At 34.0% G+C, this 17,750-nt stretch overlaps 1 protein-coding gene across 6 annotated transcripts in view; it reads right to left on the reverse strand.

The window, feature by feature from the left end:
* Positions 1 to 17,750, reverse strand: part of Gria4 (glutamate ionotropic receptor AMPA type subunit 4) — a 342,372-nt gene that overhangs the window by 69,382 nt on the left and 255,240 nt on the right. For all 6 annotated transcript variants that reach the window (XM_058586584.1, XM_046466478.2, XM_058586593.1 and 3 more), the window contains exons 6-7: positions 11,151 to 11,204; positions 2,442 to 2,600 (exon numbers count right to left, since the gene is read on the reverse strand). In XM_058586584.1, coding sequence (XP_058442567.1) covers positions 2,442 to 2,600; positions 11,151 to 11,204 — 213 coding nt within the window. The remainder of the gene's footprint in view (positions 1 to 2,441; positions 2,601 to 11,150; positions 11,205 to 17,750) is intronic.

The raw sequence follows: 17,750 nt of genomic DNA on the forward strand, positions 1-17,750 counted from the left end.
AAGAAATAATGTTAAATCCTTGGTGAGAATTACACACTCAAATATTATGGAGAGTACAAAGGAGAAAGAAATGGACATTTACTGGAGAAAAAAGAAAAAGTTTCAAAGAGAAATTGAAATTGAGATAAAGCTTTGGAAGATGGTTGGATCTGGACAGGCAGAAATGAAGGTGGAGGACAATGGAAATGGAATCCCAGTCCTGGAGTGAGACAAGCATAGGGGCAGTTCTGATTGGAGCATTGGAAAGAGAGCACAGGGTCATGAAATAGAAATTGTTTAGCCTGCATTGGTGGAAGATATTTATTCCAGAAGATTGTTTAAAGCAGATATGTTTTAATATCAGAAATCATGTTGTTAATCTTGGCTGAAAAACTAAACAATTAATTACAATTGATCCTCATTATTTGCAGATTCTGTGTTTTTAAACTTGCCTACTTGCTAGTATTTCTTTTGTGATCCTCAAATCAATACTGGCAATCCTTTTTTTTTTGGTTATTTGTGGTCATGTATGGAGTAGTAAAAATCTGAATTCACTAAACATTGCAAATTCCCAGTTGTGATTGAGCAAGGAAACACTTCCTTTTCTTGTTTCTGCTCACATATTGGAAGCAAATAGCCTTTCTGTGGTCTATTTAGTGCTGTTTTTGCCAATTTTGTGCTTTTTGTTGATAATTTTACTGTTTAAAATGGACCTAAAGCATAGTGTTGAGTGCTGTCTAATATTTCTAAGTCCAAGAAGGTTGTGATGTGTTTATGAAGAAAATATGAATGTTAAACAAGCTTTATTAAGGCACAAGTTATAGAGTGGCTGGCCTTTAGTGCAATGATAATGAGTCAAGGACACATTAAACAGAAACACATAAACCAAGGTTATGCATTGACTGGTTGATGAAAAGGTTATATCCAGAGGCTCACAAAAGGTAACCCTATATTCTCCTAAGTGCAATGGCTTCATATTTGCAGATTCATTATTTGTAGAGACTTTATATAACTATCATAAATACTGAAAATTGACTGTATATATTTAATAATTGGCTTCTAAATGCATAGAATCATGACAAGAGCTATGAAAAATTACATATATTTATATGCATATATATTTGATATCTATTATATTGTGTCATAAAAGCTGTGTTTGTGAAAATATTGAAAATTGGCTTAAATTTAAATAGATGTCAACAAAGTAGATTATCACAAATGCCATAAACCAAGCTGTGGCCCAGACAAGTCTAGTTGGAGATTGTCAAACAGGAGACATTAAAAACGATTCTATGCTAGTATTTCATGAATTTGGTCCTCAATTTGAGGATAGCCAGTTAACATATCCATTTAACTTCTTGCATGTATTAATCTTCAATATCAGAAAGTAGGAATGCAGTGCTTGGCAGAGTGAATTCCCAATAAATGCTTTGTTTTGAAATTCCATGATTTTTTTTTTTTTTTTAGAGAGAGAGAGAGAGAGAGAGAGAGAGAGAAAGAAAGAAAGAGAGAGAATTTTTTGAATATTCGTTTTTTAGTTTTCGGTGGACACAACATCTTTATTTTATTTTTATGTGGTGCTGAGGATTGAACCCAGTGCCCTGCGCATGCCAGGCTAGCGCGCTACAGCTTGAGCCACATCCCCAGCCCTCCATGATTTTTATAGGCTAACCATCCAGATCCCAATATGGTAGTGGGGAAGTTGACAGCAGCAGTATGAAAAATTTTATAATTAAGAAATGGAATAGCTGAGACTCTCTGCGAGTAGATCTTAGTCTGTGCTTGAACAACCAAATTGTGTTTTAAGTCTCTACTGAAAAACACTGTCAGTGAGAGATTAGTAAATATTGATGGTGATGATGTCTCATTATGTGGGAGCTCACAAAACTGGAGTTGATATGTTATGCCATTATTTAATGATGTCTTAGAAAATCAGCTGTCATTTTTGATGAGAAAAAATGTACTCATTACCAGAAATTTACCAGCTTCCTTTGAAAATATTAACAAACACAACATGTAGTGTTTGTCAGAGAGTCAATGAATATGACTTTTACTGTTATTTTTAAAAATAATTTTTGCAAAAGTTCTACATTTTGCATTTCTACCAATTTCCCAATATTTCTACTCTTTATAAATAATCATTTTGCAGATATAGTTATTATCAAGGTAGAAAAATTAATAGTGGCCATTCACATTTGAAATAGTTAGAAAACAATGACCTATAAGTAAATTGGATGTTCAAAAATAAAGTTATAATAATAGTGAACTGTTTGAGTTAATATCTAAAAAACCCTTAAATACAGAAATTTAGAAATTTTGCTTGGGCAGTGCAGTATAATACCAAAGAGTTGCTTTCCCGAGCCATGCCATATCTGATGAAATGTTAGAGAAACTGTATAATGAACTTTTTATCATAAATTTTAAAAATACTAACAGTACATGAAATAAAAACAAACAAATACCTTTGGGGGAGTCTCAGATCCTGGATACTCTCTCTGATCTAGTTTCTTCCAGCGATCCATTAATTTGGTTACTATAGGTGTATTAAAATCTACCAACTGGAATCCTGTCACATTGGCTCCACCATGTATAAACCTCTCAAGTGAAATGTCCTTGAATCCCTATAAAATCCATAGAAAAAGTTGTTAAATTTACTTCATAATGATACATTTCAATTCTTTAATAGTAGCACAAATTAATGACTAAGATATATTTTAACAGATTTCTAATAGAGCAATGGCTAGTTGTCAGCTATTGAATTATGCCACTGTAGGCATTAAATCTGTCAGTCAAAATCCAATACATGAAAAAGCATATAAATATTTTCAGTTTAGCTCAACACAAGTATTTCTTGGATGCTTCTATGAATGCATGAGGGTATGGGAGACAAATAAAACAACATCAAAAAGTCTCCTGTTCAGGACGTAATTGTCCTCTGATACAGATATGTGCAAATGTGTATTATATAAAGGCAATATCAAGGTATAATGACATTCTGTGTCGCTGATAGGCGAAGTCATTTTAAGGGTTTTTGGTTTAATTGTAAAGTGGTCTAAAAGCAGAGAGAGCTGGGAATTTGAACCAGAGAATATAAAAATCTTTGATTATGTTAGTTACTACCATCCTGAGAATCCTGGGATACATTACTGCAAGAGAGGAGAGCAAGCAAGGCCATGCATGGGTTCCTGTGTTGTGGGGAAAAAAATGGTTTCCACTGGGTGGAATGAAGAAGCCTGGAGGAAAAGGGGTGTTATATTTTTGGCATAGAAATAGTAACCTGGGTTTCAAAAATTCTAGAAAGCTATTAATTTTCTATTGATTGATCAGTTGTTTTCTGTTGTGTATCAATTATATCTCCTCCTTCCCATCTTCCCTCTCTTCCTTTCTTTCCGCTTTCCTTCCTTCCTTTCTTTTATACCTAGCCCCTTTTCTCCATTAAGAATTTAAAGTGTCTTACAAAAATATGCACTCAAAGCAGGAAGAGGGAAAATGCATATTAAGGAAGTAAACTGATGAAGCCCAAAACATTATTAGCTCAGGGAAAGTGAACCACACTCTCACACACACACATACACGTGCACATACGTGCACACATAAACAGGCTTGGAGCATCTGTCATTGCTTTTTGCTTTATTTTCTTTTAGTGTTTTGTAAAGGATTTTAAAAATATATATACAAGGAAATTTATTGCAGGATAATTTGGAATGGCAAGACCTAGAAACAATCTGGGTGTTCTCAATAGGAGAATGATTAACTAAAATCATGGTGTTGATACTGTTTTTATTTGTTTATTTTATTTTTGTTTTTAGATATGCATGACAGTAGAGTATATTTGGGCATATTATACATACATGGAGTATTAAGTTACCATTCTTGTGGTTGTACATGATGTGGACTTACACTGGTTGTTTATTTATATATGAACATAGGAAAGTATGTCTGATTCATTCTCTCTTTCCTATTCCCATCTCCCCTCTCTTCCCTTCCATTCAGTCCCCTTTGTCTAATCCATTGAAACACCGACTTTTCAGTTTTCATCTTATGCTCCTGTGTATTTTCTTTATTTCCTTCTTGCTTTATTCCTTCCTTCCTTCTTTCCTTTTCTTTTCTTTTTAATTTTTTTAAATTTTTTCTACTTAGTTGTATATGGTAGCAGAATGCATTTCAATTTATCATACACAAATGGAGTGCAACATTTCAATTCTCTGGTTATACATGGTATAGAGACGCACCATTCATGCAGTCACACATGTACCTAGGGTAATGATATCCATCTCATTCCACCATCTTTCCTATCCTCATAATTCTTTTTCTTTTTGGTTTGGGAGATTGAACCCAGGGGTACTTAACCACTAAGTTACATCCCCAAGCCTTTTATTTTTTATTTTATGACAAGGTGTCTCTAAGGTGCCAAGGCTGGTTTTGAACTTGCGATTCTTTTGCTTCAGCCTCCTAAGTCACTGGGATTACAGGCATATGTGGTTTTGCCCAGCTCTTATGCTTCTGTGCACAAAGATGTGTTTTAATTTTATTAATTATCAAAGCCCTGGCAGAGGCACCATAATACCATCAAAAATAAAATAAAATAATAGCCCTGCCTTTGAATCCCACCTTTGTTACTTTCTAACTTAGGCTTCCTACATGCAAAGTGAGAAGCATTATTCAAAAGTAACTAGCACATCAGATTTGAATTCAGTAATTGATAGCAATTATTAATTCATTCACTCAACAAATATTTATTTCATGCCTTTTTATATGCCAGCTACTTTGACAGATAATCAGTAACATTCTGATTTCATTGAGAAATAAAGTAGATAGCAGAAAGCAAATCTATGTTTTGGAAATGGGAAAAACACTGACCATCAATCTTTAGCTACTAAAATGTCAGTTGAACATTTGTTTGCTTTTACCAGAGTATAGTGCAAACCCACAGGCAGGCAAATAATTTCAATATTTTCTAAAAAGGCACAGTAATTTAACTGTTGCATCGGTTGCTAATTGATGACAATATTATTTTCTTTCAGCCATGGCTGAAATGGAAGGTCTGTCAAGCCTTTTATAGCATTATCCACAGCTGCAAGACACTCAGGCAAAGCTGCAGCCTTCAGAAAAAAAAAAAAAAAACCATCTGATGTAAAGCCTGTCTAATAAACAACAGCCTACATTTCTCTTATTCCATCCTATTGTTACACTGAAGATAAGGGAAGAATTACCTTGTCACGATAAACTCATTTTACTTATGATTTGAATGAATGGTGGGTGGCTTAGTTAATTTTTGCTATGTCTGTTCTAGTACAGGAAATATTTTCTCTTTCATATATTTTCTTAAAATTTTATATAGAAAATGGATAAGATCTAGACAGAAAAGCAGTTTCCTTGGAAACAGTTACTTTAGTAGCCATTAAGTTTCAGTTTGTATCCATATAATATTGTGGAACTGAAAGTTCTGGGGCAACAATGTCATAAAATCATTTACTCTGCAGTCAGGGGGAAATCAGTGGGTGAGTGTCTTAAGCAAATTCTGCTTAGGGCTAGGTGATCAGAAGAAAGGCCCTCTACCTGTTGAAATTGGCTACTAAATTGCTTGTATTTAACCATGGTTAATGACCTTTCCAGATTAATTCCCATCTTAGTTTTCCTTAAATTTCCATTTGCAATTCACACATTCTCTAGGGGGAGAGGGGGAAATGTTTAAAATTATTAGCATCAGTTATCCTGCTGACCATGTTAATCTGTAGGTCCAATCACTTCACTGATATTTACTAAATGTTCATCCTTTACGTTTTATCTAATTCATGCAAATTTTCTGCTTCTTTGAATTTCAGGTTCACAGGTTGACTAAATCATATCAAGAAAGTTCCGGTGCAGTTTGCAGAAGGAACATCAAACAGAATGGGGAAATTCTCTCTCCTCATCTTTTAAAAATTAGTTTGAAGGAATGGACTTAAAGTATGTGCTTTTGATGTACATGTAGATGGTGGAGTGAGACCTGCTCCATGCAGAAAAGTTGAAACATAGGAAGCAGAAAGAAAAATGTAAAACAATATTGCCAAGTTGGTAAAATCTTTAACTGGAGTCACTGGACTTGAATTGCCTGAATAAAAATGTGTTAGATTGGGAATCTGGGGCACTGTTTCTAGGCCCCATTCTGAAATAAACCATACATATAAATGCAGACAAGTCACTTTGCTCTCTGTATATTTGTTTGCTTTGTAGGTGAGACATGAGTAGTATATTACATGTATGTGGCAGGTTGTGTGTGTGTGTGTGTGTGTGTGTGTGTGTGTGATGTGATAAGGGAGAGGTGAAGCATAGGTTTAGTTAGTCTTTAATTATATACCCTAAACATGTTATAGTTTTGAATTTCTTTATGTCAGAACCAGGTGTTTTCCTATATATGAAATGAATATATTTTTAAAAAATTAAAAATTCAAGTGATTGCAAGATTCTGACTTTGTCTTGCAGGTGCAACAAATGCCTTGTTGCTGTGGATGGCCACATAACTGTGAAGGAGGAGTGAATATCAATACCGAGCAATGTCCAAAGCCAGATTCCCCTCAGGGTGATGTGGGGGATGCTTAAATGAATGGTCACTTTGTGGCATTATTGTCACTGTGTGGCATTTCCCTGGGAGTTTAAATAACTCATATGTTATTTATTCATTAGTGAATTTATTTAATTTTTGCAAGTAGACAGGCCAGAGCTTCAAATTTGTCTTTGAGACTTAATGGTCTGTGTGATATTGGGTAAATTATACTGACCCTCATTTTCCAGTCTATAAAATAAACATCTATTTTTAAGGACTAATTAAAATAATTATAGTAACAAAACAAACACAATGACCATAGCTGGGTTCTGGAGGAAAAGCAGAAGTTGAACAGATAAAGAGGAAGGAAAAAGACCTGTTTCATAGACGTTGTAGGAACAACATCTTAAAGAGCCTGCGGTGTGCTAATGCCTTATTCACAGTTGTGCTACAGGCTGTTGGACAGTACTTGCTTCAAAGGAGGTTTTGATAAAGGAGAAAGAAGCCTTCACCAACACCAATGACATACTATCAAAGGCAAAAGGTGATGTTGAACACAGAAAAGGGGTCATCATCATGGTACTTAAGGACTGCTTTCAAAAAGAAATGGCTGTAACAATTAAGTAAGATTGGGTGGGACAAATGCTTTGAAGTAGAGACAGTGGCCAAGCTAAAGCTTCCAAGAGAAAAGCAGGTGTTTGGGAGTCAGTTTGATTAGGAGAACAGTTACACATGGGGTGGGCTCTGCATTGAGTAGGAATAAAGTCATTTCTTTTTTTCCCTGTGGTACTGGGGAGTGTGTGTGTGTGTGTGTGTGTGTGTGTGTGTGCATGTTAAAGCACTAAGGGTGCTTTAACACTGAGCTATATCCCCAGCCCTCCTTATTTTTTATTTTGAGACAGGGTTTTGCTAAATTGCTGAGGTTGACTTCCAACGTGTGTTCCTCTTGTTTCAGCCTTTCCAGTTCCTGGGATTACAGGTATGCACCACCACACTTGATAAGGGTGATAAAAACCTTAAAGGGCTATTTGCATTAAATAGTACAAAGAGTTGATCCTAAAGAATTTAAGTAGAGCAATGCTTCACTTTAGAATGCTTATTCTGGTAGAAGATTGTGAAAACTGGGGCAATGACTCAGAGTTAGACAGTATGTCATTTTAGAGAAACGAAAGTCCTATGGAGAGGTGAGACAAGTATTAGCAGGTAGGGCTGCAAGTCCACAGGACAGCATATCATAAAGGGTCTGATGTCTTTAACTATATTTGCAGTCTGGGACCATGGAAAAAAAATTAAGCGGGGAAATGATACAATCATGCCTGTGTTTAAAAAAATAACTGGCAGATCAGTGAAAGAACTAGAAAAGAGAAACTGTAAGGACTAAGAAATTGATTTCCTTACTTCAGTCTCTGAAAAACAACAACAACAACAACAACAACACAACAACAAAACAACAATGACATCAAAAAAAAAAAAAACAGACTACATGAACTGACAGATAACATATTCCTACTTCTATATCCTGGAAGAGAACACAATCTATTGAGAAACAATATTCTTTTCTAGTACCGCTAGATGGTTGGTGTATTGAAATAAAACATACATATGCCCACATACAAATCATATACAGGACACAGAAAAGATAAAGAGATTCTAGCAATCTCCCTTTCCTTGTGTTACTTATTCTTAATATGTAACAGTTAATGACAGTGGCAGTGAAGGTCATCGAGAAATTTCAAGAATCAGGGAGAGCTGTACTCCTTCCTTTAGCTATCAGCATAGTTCAAGCCCGTCAGATGATGTCAACTTCCTGTGGAGCTTATTAGACCCACTGCAGGCTGTGTGTGGCCTGAGTAATATGAGAAGGGATTATCATTTCTTTTAATCTGGCTAGAAATGAGATAATAGCACACTGCTGATAGTTGCAAAGGCTAGGGAGATCACTGCATGTAAAAAATGATTTCCTTTTTGTCAGGACAGACTGCTGTATGAGCTGTATGAGGATGATAGTTAATTAAGGAAGATAACTTCAACTCAGATAATGACAAGGCAGACTAAAGCAATGCAAAACAGAATTTCCAACTTACTTGCAGCCTTAGTCATAAATAAACTGAATATTATTTTATTTAAATACTTGGAATCTGTCTTCTTTTTTTCAGCCAAAGAGTTTAATGACCCTTGGGAAGTCAATATTTCTGTGACCTTCTTTACATTGATTCTTGGCTGAGAGGATTATCACCTTAAAAGACTCTAAAGGGTACTTAGATTTAAATTGTTTCTCCAGGGAGTTTAACTTGTGTAAATAAGGGATGTTCTTGGCTTTTACAAAATTCGTGTTTATAAATTGATGATACAATTGCTCTCATATTGATGTCTGCTAGTTTCATTCTTCCCTTTTTGATAAATATAGGTTGGACTTTACACTTTCTGCTTTGATTTTCAACATTGTACTTAAAATATTTGTTAGAATATTTCAAAAGAATATTTTAAATCTTCTGGAATATTTATAGCCAAAGGCAACCAGTAAGAATTGCTCTTTGAAAAATCAGTTCTTACATATTAAATCAGTCTTGAAGAGTTGGTTAATTAGCATATTTTTTAAATTATAAAATCTGAATTGTAAATTTTATATGAAATTATTTTCTTCATTTATTATAGAATGCTGCTATTATGTAGATTTACAATAGATTTTTGACTATTAACCTTGTATCCTGCAACCCTGCTAAACTCACTTATTGGTTTTATGATAATGTTTTGATTTCTTAGATTTTTTTTATAACAAAATCTTGTTCCTTTTAAATCTGGATTCCTTTTATTTATTTTCTCACTTAATTGACCTTGATGGGATCCTTGGTATGATATTCAATAGAAGTGGTGAGAAGATACCTCCTTATCTTATTTTCAGATATTAGGGAAATCATTCAGTCTTTCAACATTAAGTGTAATGTTAATGTAGCTTTTTATTTTGATTCTTGATTGGCTTCACATTTAAGACTCTTATGCACATAATTCTCAATAAATAGTTATTGATTGACCAAATGAAACAAAAATCACTCTGGTCTTGTAATTAAACGAGTCCTTTAGGGATAAATGAATGTCAACAGAATCTATCTGAGTACACTATATTATACAGACATGTTCATGTCAGTGATCTAATCATGTGATACAAAGATATCAACTGCATATGACAAAAACTTATTTTTAAGTGAAAGTGATGGTTCTATTGCTACCACAAGCAAAAGAGTTTTCCTGCTTCATATGTTGGTATTTTGGATAGCTTAAATATGCTGCCATCTACTAGGGCTGTTTATGACAGGTTATGCTATCCATTAGAGTGCTATAAATATTAATTCTTTCCATTTTGTGCTGGTTTATTTATTTTTGTTGCCAATGTCAGCAATTCACTTCTGGAAAGATAGTTTATAACATTGATTTTTTTTCCCCCTGCACTCTGTTGTTTGGAAAGAATAAATGTCAAACCCCTCTATTTGCAGTAAAGTAATTAATTAGAATCTCATTATATAATGTCACTGTAGATACAGACATCCCATAATCATAGGATCTTTTATAGTGATTAATGACAGAATATATTTGCTTTAAGATTTGAATCTTTATAAAAATAATAAAACACATCTATTGGATTATTAAAAGTAATGGAAAAGACAAGTAAAAAATTTCCAGTATTTATATGATAATCCATTAAGTTGCAAAATTATAGTTTATTCAAGAAATGCAATACGGTAATGACTCACAATCTATTGCTGCATTTCATTACCTTAGCTCCACACTGAAATCCTATTCACTAAAGACTAAAAATTTCTATCTTAACATGTGATGTTCCGCTCACTATATGAAATGAGGGACAAAGCTGAATCTCTTTTGTATCCTTTAGTTTCTTTCCTACTTCACTCAAAAGATACTCACCAAAGAAATGTGTCATGGGGGTAGATTAGAAAGGAGAAAGCATTCCTGACTTTTCCAGGATAAGCCACTTTGGGGATCAAGCCCTCAGGGCAGGTGGTACTTTAATAGAGCAAGAGAGAATGAACCTCCAGAGACAATTCCAGTGCATACCCCAACCCACACAGACATTGAAGGGCTAGCAAGAAGTATGTAGTGGGCCTTGTCAAGAGATCTATGAGTCCCTGTCTTAGCCCTCTAAGAACTTCATTAATGTGCATGTATCCTGTTCATTAGCCATCTCTGTGTAATATGTGAAAATTTGATGTAGTTTTTAAAAAATGTATTACTTCCAGTCAAAAGATTCAGTTATAATTATTATATTTTTCTTGAATTGGAGAACATAGGTTATTAGTTTAGATGATTCATGAAATACCCAAGTATTGGCAATCTTCATCCATAGAGAAGCATTTATCGTTTAGACAGACAAACCAGTATTTAACTTGACAAGTAATAAACACTACAATGAATTTTTAAGTCTCTTTGGCAGATACCCAGCTAATTTGCATAAAAATATTGAATTCTACATTAGAAATGTGATGATCATTGTAGTAAAATAGTCCATGAGTTAGAAACACAGTAGGCAATGTTGTTTGACTATTTATTGTAGCATTATTTTAAGGCATGGTTAAAATAGTTTTAATGCATGAGTGATTCATATGAAAAGTAGAAAAGAAAGAATTCTTACCAAATTTGCAATGATATAATGGTAGCCTTTAACATGCTTTCCAACACTCACAATCTGTGGAGATATAAGGAAATAAAATAAACGATTGTAGCATAATTTCATGTGGAAATATGATGGGGGAAATAATATAGTTTTCCTTATAAAAGTCAGATATTCTAATTAGAAGAACTTTATAAGCCACACTAAATATAAGTGGTTAAAATAAAAACAAACATTATTTTATTTCATTCATTCACTTTTGCTTCATTTATAACTAACCAATTATTTTATTGTACTTTGTTTCAAAAGTAGTTTAATTTCCTTAGAGAAAATGAAAAAGCTAAGAACCAACGATTTATTTCTAAAGAGAAATAAACTATTTCTAAAGAGAATATATTTCTAAATGTATCTATTTCTAAAGAGATTGCACTAACATAAATAATTATGACCTGAAGAATTTAGATGTAGTTTATTTATTGATAACAACTTTATTTTTCCTTTGGAGATTAAAAATTCTTATTTTCTATAAAACTGAAAATTCCTTGAATAAGAGAAAATCTAATTGTAATTGCTAATGAGCAGCTTTGCAACCTCTGATAGCCTAAAAAATAAAACAAGATTTTCATACTTTTTCATTATTAAGGAAAAAATTCATTTTTTAGCATTTTGATATCCTCAGAAATTCTTTTTGCATTTGAATGACTTGAGTATGAAATAAAGAAAAACCCCTGTAATACCAGAACTCAATTATGTTTCATGGGTGAAATGAAACTTCTGCCCATCTTTTCATTTCGATAGCATCATAGATACTCGTTGACTTCAAATTTCTACATTTTCACTATGACTAGTTTGAATTTCTAACTTTTCATTATTCAGGGTTTGTTCTACTGCCTATGAGGATTGCCCTTCAATTCTGGATAATTATCAGCCAAAATCCCTTAAATTATTACCACAAAGTGTTTTGAATTTGGTTCTAATAGATACTATGATACTAGAATCACCAACCTGTGGCTACTTTTTGATAATTTCTCAGATTATAGATCAGTGTGTGTGTGTGTGTGTGTGTGTGTATTCAAAATATAATCTGCATGAAGAAAAAGGCTCTGATAATTTTTGGCGAAATATTTCCCTCACCTCACTCAGCCCAATTGGGGACAGAAAAGACATAACTGACTTCAGGTATACATGGTGGATATTTTTCTCCTCCAGCTTTATTAGATTGTTACCTTTCGATGATTACACTTTATAAAGAGTCTAAGATCTAATTTGTTGCCTTGGCTGACCCCAAAGCTCTTGTTCTTGGATGAGCACTGAATCCCCAATTGGTTACCTAATCTGGTGAGTTCTCTAAAGCTCTTGGCCCCTGAAGATTTCCTTTACTTTCTCGAAATTCAGCTTTACATTTGTAACTTTATAGAGCTGTTCTACATTTTTAAAATTGCCAGATGTGCCATCAAGAAAAGGACAAGCAATAAAAAGATAAACTTATAAAGAGAGTTGAATAAAGAAGCATTTTAATGAATTGTTGTATTGGATGATCCAAACCTGTGTGATTTAGTATGAGTGTAGCAGGTTAGAGCCATTTTATTGTTTGGGATTCTCAGATATAGCTTGTGTAAAAGGGGAAGGGTAAACTTGATAATTGGTACTTGGTTAGGAAACTGCATACTCTAGTACTGAGTCTACCATAGATTCCTGCACTTTGGCCTCAGCAGGGATTGTTGCATTATTTTTTTCTTTCTGATTCACTACCACTTTCTCTTGGATGATTATTTAAGGCTTCTCTGCACTCTCTTTAAGCCTCCATGCCCAACCTGCTTCTTTTTATAACACTCTCAACTTATGGTCTTTGCATGACTACAGTCAAACACTTATGCCAGTTTTATAAAATATTCACTTTAAGGTATAATACAGTTGTAAATGTTAAAATATGTGGAACCACTGGAAAATTGGTACTGGGTATTTCCATAAAAATCATTACTGTCCAGCAAAGAACTGTAATCAATTAAAGCCACAAATAACTGAAAGGGATAAAAATCCTGACAGAAAAGTTCTCTCAGAACTCCATATACCTCAAGACAGGAGAATGTAGAGGTGAAGAGGCTGCATCTTTTAAATAGAAACAGATGATGCATCTAGACAAAGAATAACAACCCAGAGTCTGTTTAGAGTTCTGAAGATTAGATGAGGAAGGATACACGTTATATTGATCTCTGCTTTCAAAAGGCCCATCTTCACAAGAATTAAACATGTTATTGATTAATTGAATCCTTTAATTACATTTTTTGTTTATTTTCAGTAAATAAATAATTCTTTAGAAACATCAATGGTGTTGGCTGAATAATTTAGTTTTAAACTCAGGGTTATGTATATTTATAAGTTAAATACCAGATATAAACACTGTAATTGTTTTATTAACAAATTATGGCTTCATCAGTCTTTGTGAGTATAACTTCTAAGTCTTTTTTCTTTAATTAAAGTTAGAAAAAAATATATCCAAAGCACCATTTCTTCATGAGTTCACCTGTCAATTCAGCTTAATTCAGTGAAGTGCCTTCTATGTTTCAGTTTTGGGAGTAGGAGATTCAAGGAGCAGGATGGTAAATCATTCAGTGTTACTGTCACAAGATTGTTTATTATTCATAAGGGGATAAGACCCAAAGAGAAAAATCATAAATATAAGGAAAAGTGAGGAGAGTACTGTGGCTTTCAAAAAGAAAGCTATATTATTTGCTTGGGAGAACAAGGCAGATTTTTTTCCCTTCTTTCCACATTTTTTTGGTGTATTGTAGTTATATATATTGATGAGATTTGTGTTACATATATGCACATGTACACGATATTAAAATATAGTTTGGTCAATATCACTCCCCAGCACTTCACCCTTCTTCCCCAACTCCCACCCAGCCAACAAGATAGATTTTAAGACAATAGACACTAAATAAATATTGACTGAATGGTTGAATCTTAAGTTTAAGAGAATACAAATGCCACAAATATTAAAATAGTGAGGTTAACTTGAAACATGCAGATAAATAAAAGTTTGGCCTTCAATGCATAGACAGATCTTGTGGTAATTCTTTGTGGATCAATGGTTTATAAAGCACTCAGGAGTCCTTCTATAAGGGATGGCACATAATACCTGAAAGCATTATGAAACTGATTCTGTATCAAGCAATACCTTCTGCTAAAGACATGCAGTGGCACATTCAAGTATGAATGGTTCTGTTTTTCCTTTGAGTGTGATCTTATAAGTCATCTGGAACTTCTCTCAGATGTCATCATGTTCCAGAGAATTCACTGACATCAAGAAAAGAGTACAATGTGTATGGTTGTGTTCGGGTCACTACACTGGTAAATGCTGGAAGCTTACTCTCGTTAATCCTCCTTTATTTTTTATTTATTTTTTGTTATTAGTTGTTCAAAACATTACATAGCTCTTGACATATCATATTTCATACATTTGATTCAAGTGGGTTATGAGCTCCCATTTTTACCCCGTATACAGATTGCAGAATCACATCGGTTACACATCCATGTTTTTACATATTGCCATACTAGTGTCTGTTGTATTCTGTTGCCTTTCCTATCCTCTACTATCCCTCCTCCCCTCCTCTCCCCTCCCATCTTCTCTCTCTACCCCATCTACTGTACTTCATTTATCTCCCTTGTTTTTTTCCCTTTCCCCTCACCTCCTCTTATATGTAATTTTGTATAACAATGAGACCCTCATTGTTATACAAAAGTTAGTCCTCCTTTAGATAGAGTTCCTAACTCCCACATATCCCCCCAATGTTGATTTTTAAAGTGCTTCACTACACACACACACACACACACTTCTTTCCTTCCTTCCTTTTTTCCTTCCTTCCTTCCTCCTTTCATCCCTTTCTTCCTTCCTTTGCACATTGAACCTTGAACCTCTGAGCCATATTCCTAGCTCTTTTGATTTTTTATTTTGAGACAGGGTCTGTCCAAATTGCTCAGGGCCTCACTAAGATGCTGAGGCTGGCTTTTAAAAACAAAAACAAAACAAAACAAAACAAAGAAACACCTTTTAGTTGTTAATGAACGTTTATTTATTTATTTATTTTACTTATTTATGTGTGGTGCTGAGGATCAAACCCAGGCTCTCACACATGTGAGACAAGAACTCTCCCACTGAGCCCCAGCCCCAGCCCCCTAGGGTGGCTTTCACTTGGGATCCTCCTGCTGGGATGCTTCACAATATATTTTGGAAACAAAACTTTGGTTTTCACTGAAGAAAAAGGTAAGGCAAGGTGCTTTAGTAAAAAGGTTGCAGACTGAAACTACAATCTTGAAAAATAATATCACAACTTTAGTTTCAAGGAAAGATACATAAATGAAGTGAGGAAAATAAAGTACCCCAGACAAAGAACTAAGGCTGTTAAGTAACCAGAATTTAGGGAAAGAATAGAAATGTGAGTTCTCATCTGATATTTGAAGATAAAGATATGTATGTCTATGAGTATTGCATATGCCTGCATGTATATGTGTATGTGCATATATTTTTTATATTCTTCTATACTTGGAGAGGTTAGAGATTATAAAAGTTTCTAATTAGGAAAAATCCTTTTTTAGTGAAAGAGAAGGGTGTGAGAATTGCATGTAAAAGATTGGCTGCTTCTTAATGTAGTGGCCTTTCTCTCACTGAAGTTCAGTGTTTCATTCCCAGTAAAGGATGTTGGGGTAAGGTCCTTCTTTGGGTATAGAGTCCTATGTATCTTTGTGTCTTCATCAGGGACTATAATAGACTCTACTTACCCACCTTATCATTTCAATGCATACACACTCACATGTCCAAATTAGCACCTAGGTTTTCTTTCATCAGAGTTTCCTCTGGTCTTTAGATCCCATTCTGCCCTAGGAAGAGGGAAGTGGTCAGAAGTGACAGTGTGTTAAAGCCCTCTTCTGCTCTAGTAGTCTTCATTCAGTGTCTGACAAGTTGCTGTGTAAATCCTCCAAATCTTTCCCCTTCACAAGAGAAATGATCCCTATCTATGTGTCCTGCACTAGCTTCCTCCAGTAATTAGTTTACACTCATTCCAAACTGGATTAAACCTTTGTCACCCACATGCTAATTTGCTTGATGAATACACCTTTGATCCACTACATTTCTCTACTCCCTTTCCAGTATATTTTTCACCTCCCACACAGTTTGCACAAAAATTCTTGTCTTAAGGCTGGCTTCTGAGGAAAATCAAGCTATGCCAGTCTCCAAGTAAAAATCTCAGTGATATGGGAACAGAATCAGTAATGTAAGGGGTGGGGGAAGCTTACCTTTGTTGGCTTACTGTGTCATACTTTCATCTCAAGTGTAACACCTCTGTATTATATCTAAGTCCCTAATCTGTATGCATAACCAAGGACTCAAATTGCACAAACTGCCAGACTGTTATTTGGATATCTAAAATTAGTGAAAACTATTTATTCTCTCACATATATAAACAGGAATGATTTAGTGTCATTTTTTGATAATTTCTTTGTATTCTTAACACAGGATCTCCCCCCACCCCCATATTGTCTTATATACCCATTTTAAGCACTTATTTGTTACTGTTTCTTCTTTGCCTTTATCCAGAATGTCTCAACACATTCTTTAGTTGTTATCTTTTCCTGTAATAAAATTTGTATCAGTCTTTACCAATTTTACTAATTAGCAAATTGAAGGCCCTATAAGGTATACTGCACAAAGAGGGTCTTAGAGCTACAGGGTAAAAAGCTAGTGCTGAAATTCCGATGTTTAATTCCTGCTTTTGTGTGACATCCATTCATCCCTCTGTGGTATCCATAACTGACTACAGAAAGCATATTAAAGACTGTGTATACCCTTCCCTCTGCCTAGTATGATGGTTCTAAAATTCTACATCCATAAAGCTTGAATAATACGATTCTCATAATGTTAACTATGAACATCCCTTAGCAGATCTTCATTTTGATTTAACAGCATTTTAATTTACTGACTTAGATTATTTTCAAAGAAGCACCAAAGATTCTATAGCATATGTGATTATACATTTGAAGCACATATAATAGCTTGAAAGAACCAGTTAGAAACATGCTATTTTTTAATTAAAGACACATTTTGTAAGAAGCAATATAAAAGTAATTTGTATGAGATATAAATGGAAGAGGGTAAACTCTTGAAGGGGGTAAACAAACATATTTTTTAAAGATCAGTAAGTGATGAAACTGGGTCTCCAGTTCAGGTATTTTGAATATAGTTTTTGTATTTCTTTTATTACAGTCTTTCCCTTTAGACCATAGCCATTCACAAAAATGACTAATTTTGGAGCAATGATAATATATTTTTCATGAGAGGAGAATGAATAAAACATACTTAAAAGGGTGACATGCTTTATCACATTTGATATTTGATGAATATCATACTGGTTGATGAGAAAAATCAGCTTTCTCATAATGAAGCAAATGACACAATCCTTTTCTTGTAAATATCTCCTGTTTGAACATACTTCTTATTTGAATAATATATATATATATATATATATATATATATATATATATATATATATATATTTGAATAATATACTTCTTATTTGAACAATGTTCTTTGTTCTATTTTGTGTGAGATAGGGATAGAGA

This window comes from Marmota monax, unplaced genomic scaffold, assembly GCF_021218885.2.
Source record: "Marmota monax isolate L192 unplaced genomic scaffold, Marmota_monax_Labrador192_F-V1.1 WCK01_AAM20220418_F8-fsc00045, whole genome shotgun sequence".
In the NCBI taxonomy this organism is placed as follows: domain Eukaryota; kingdom Metazoa; phylum Chordata; class Mammalia; order Rodentia; family Sciuridae; genus Marmota; species Marmota monax.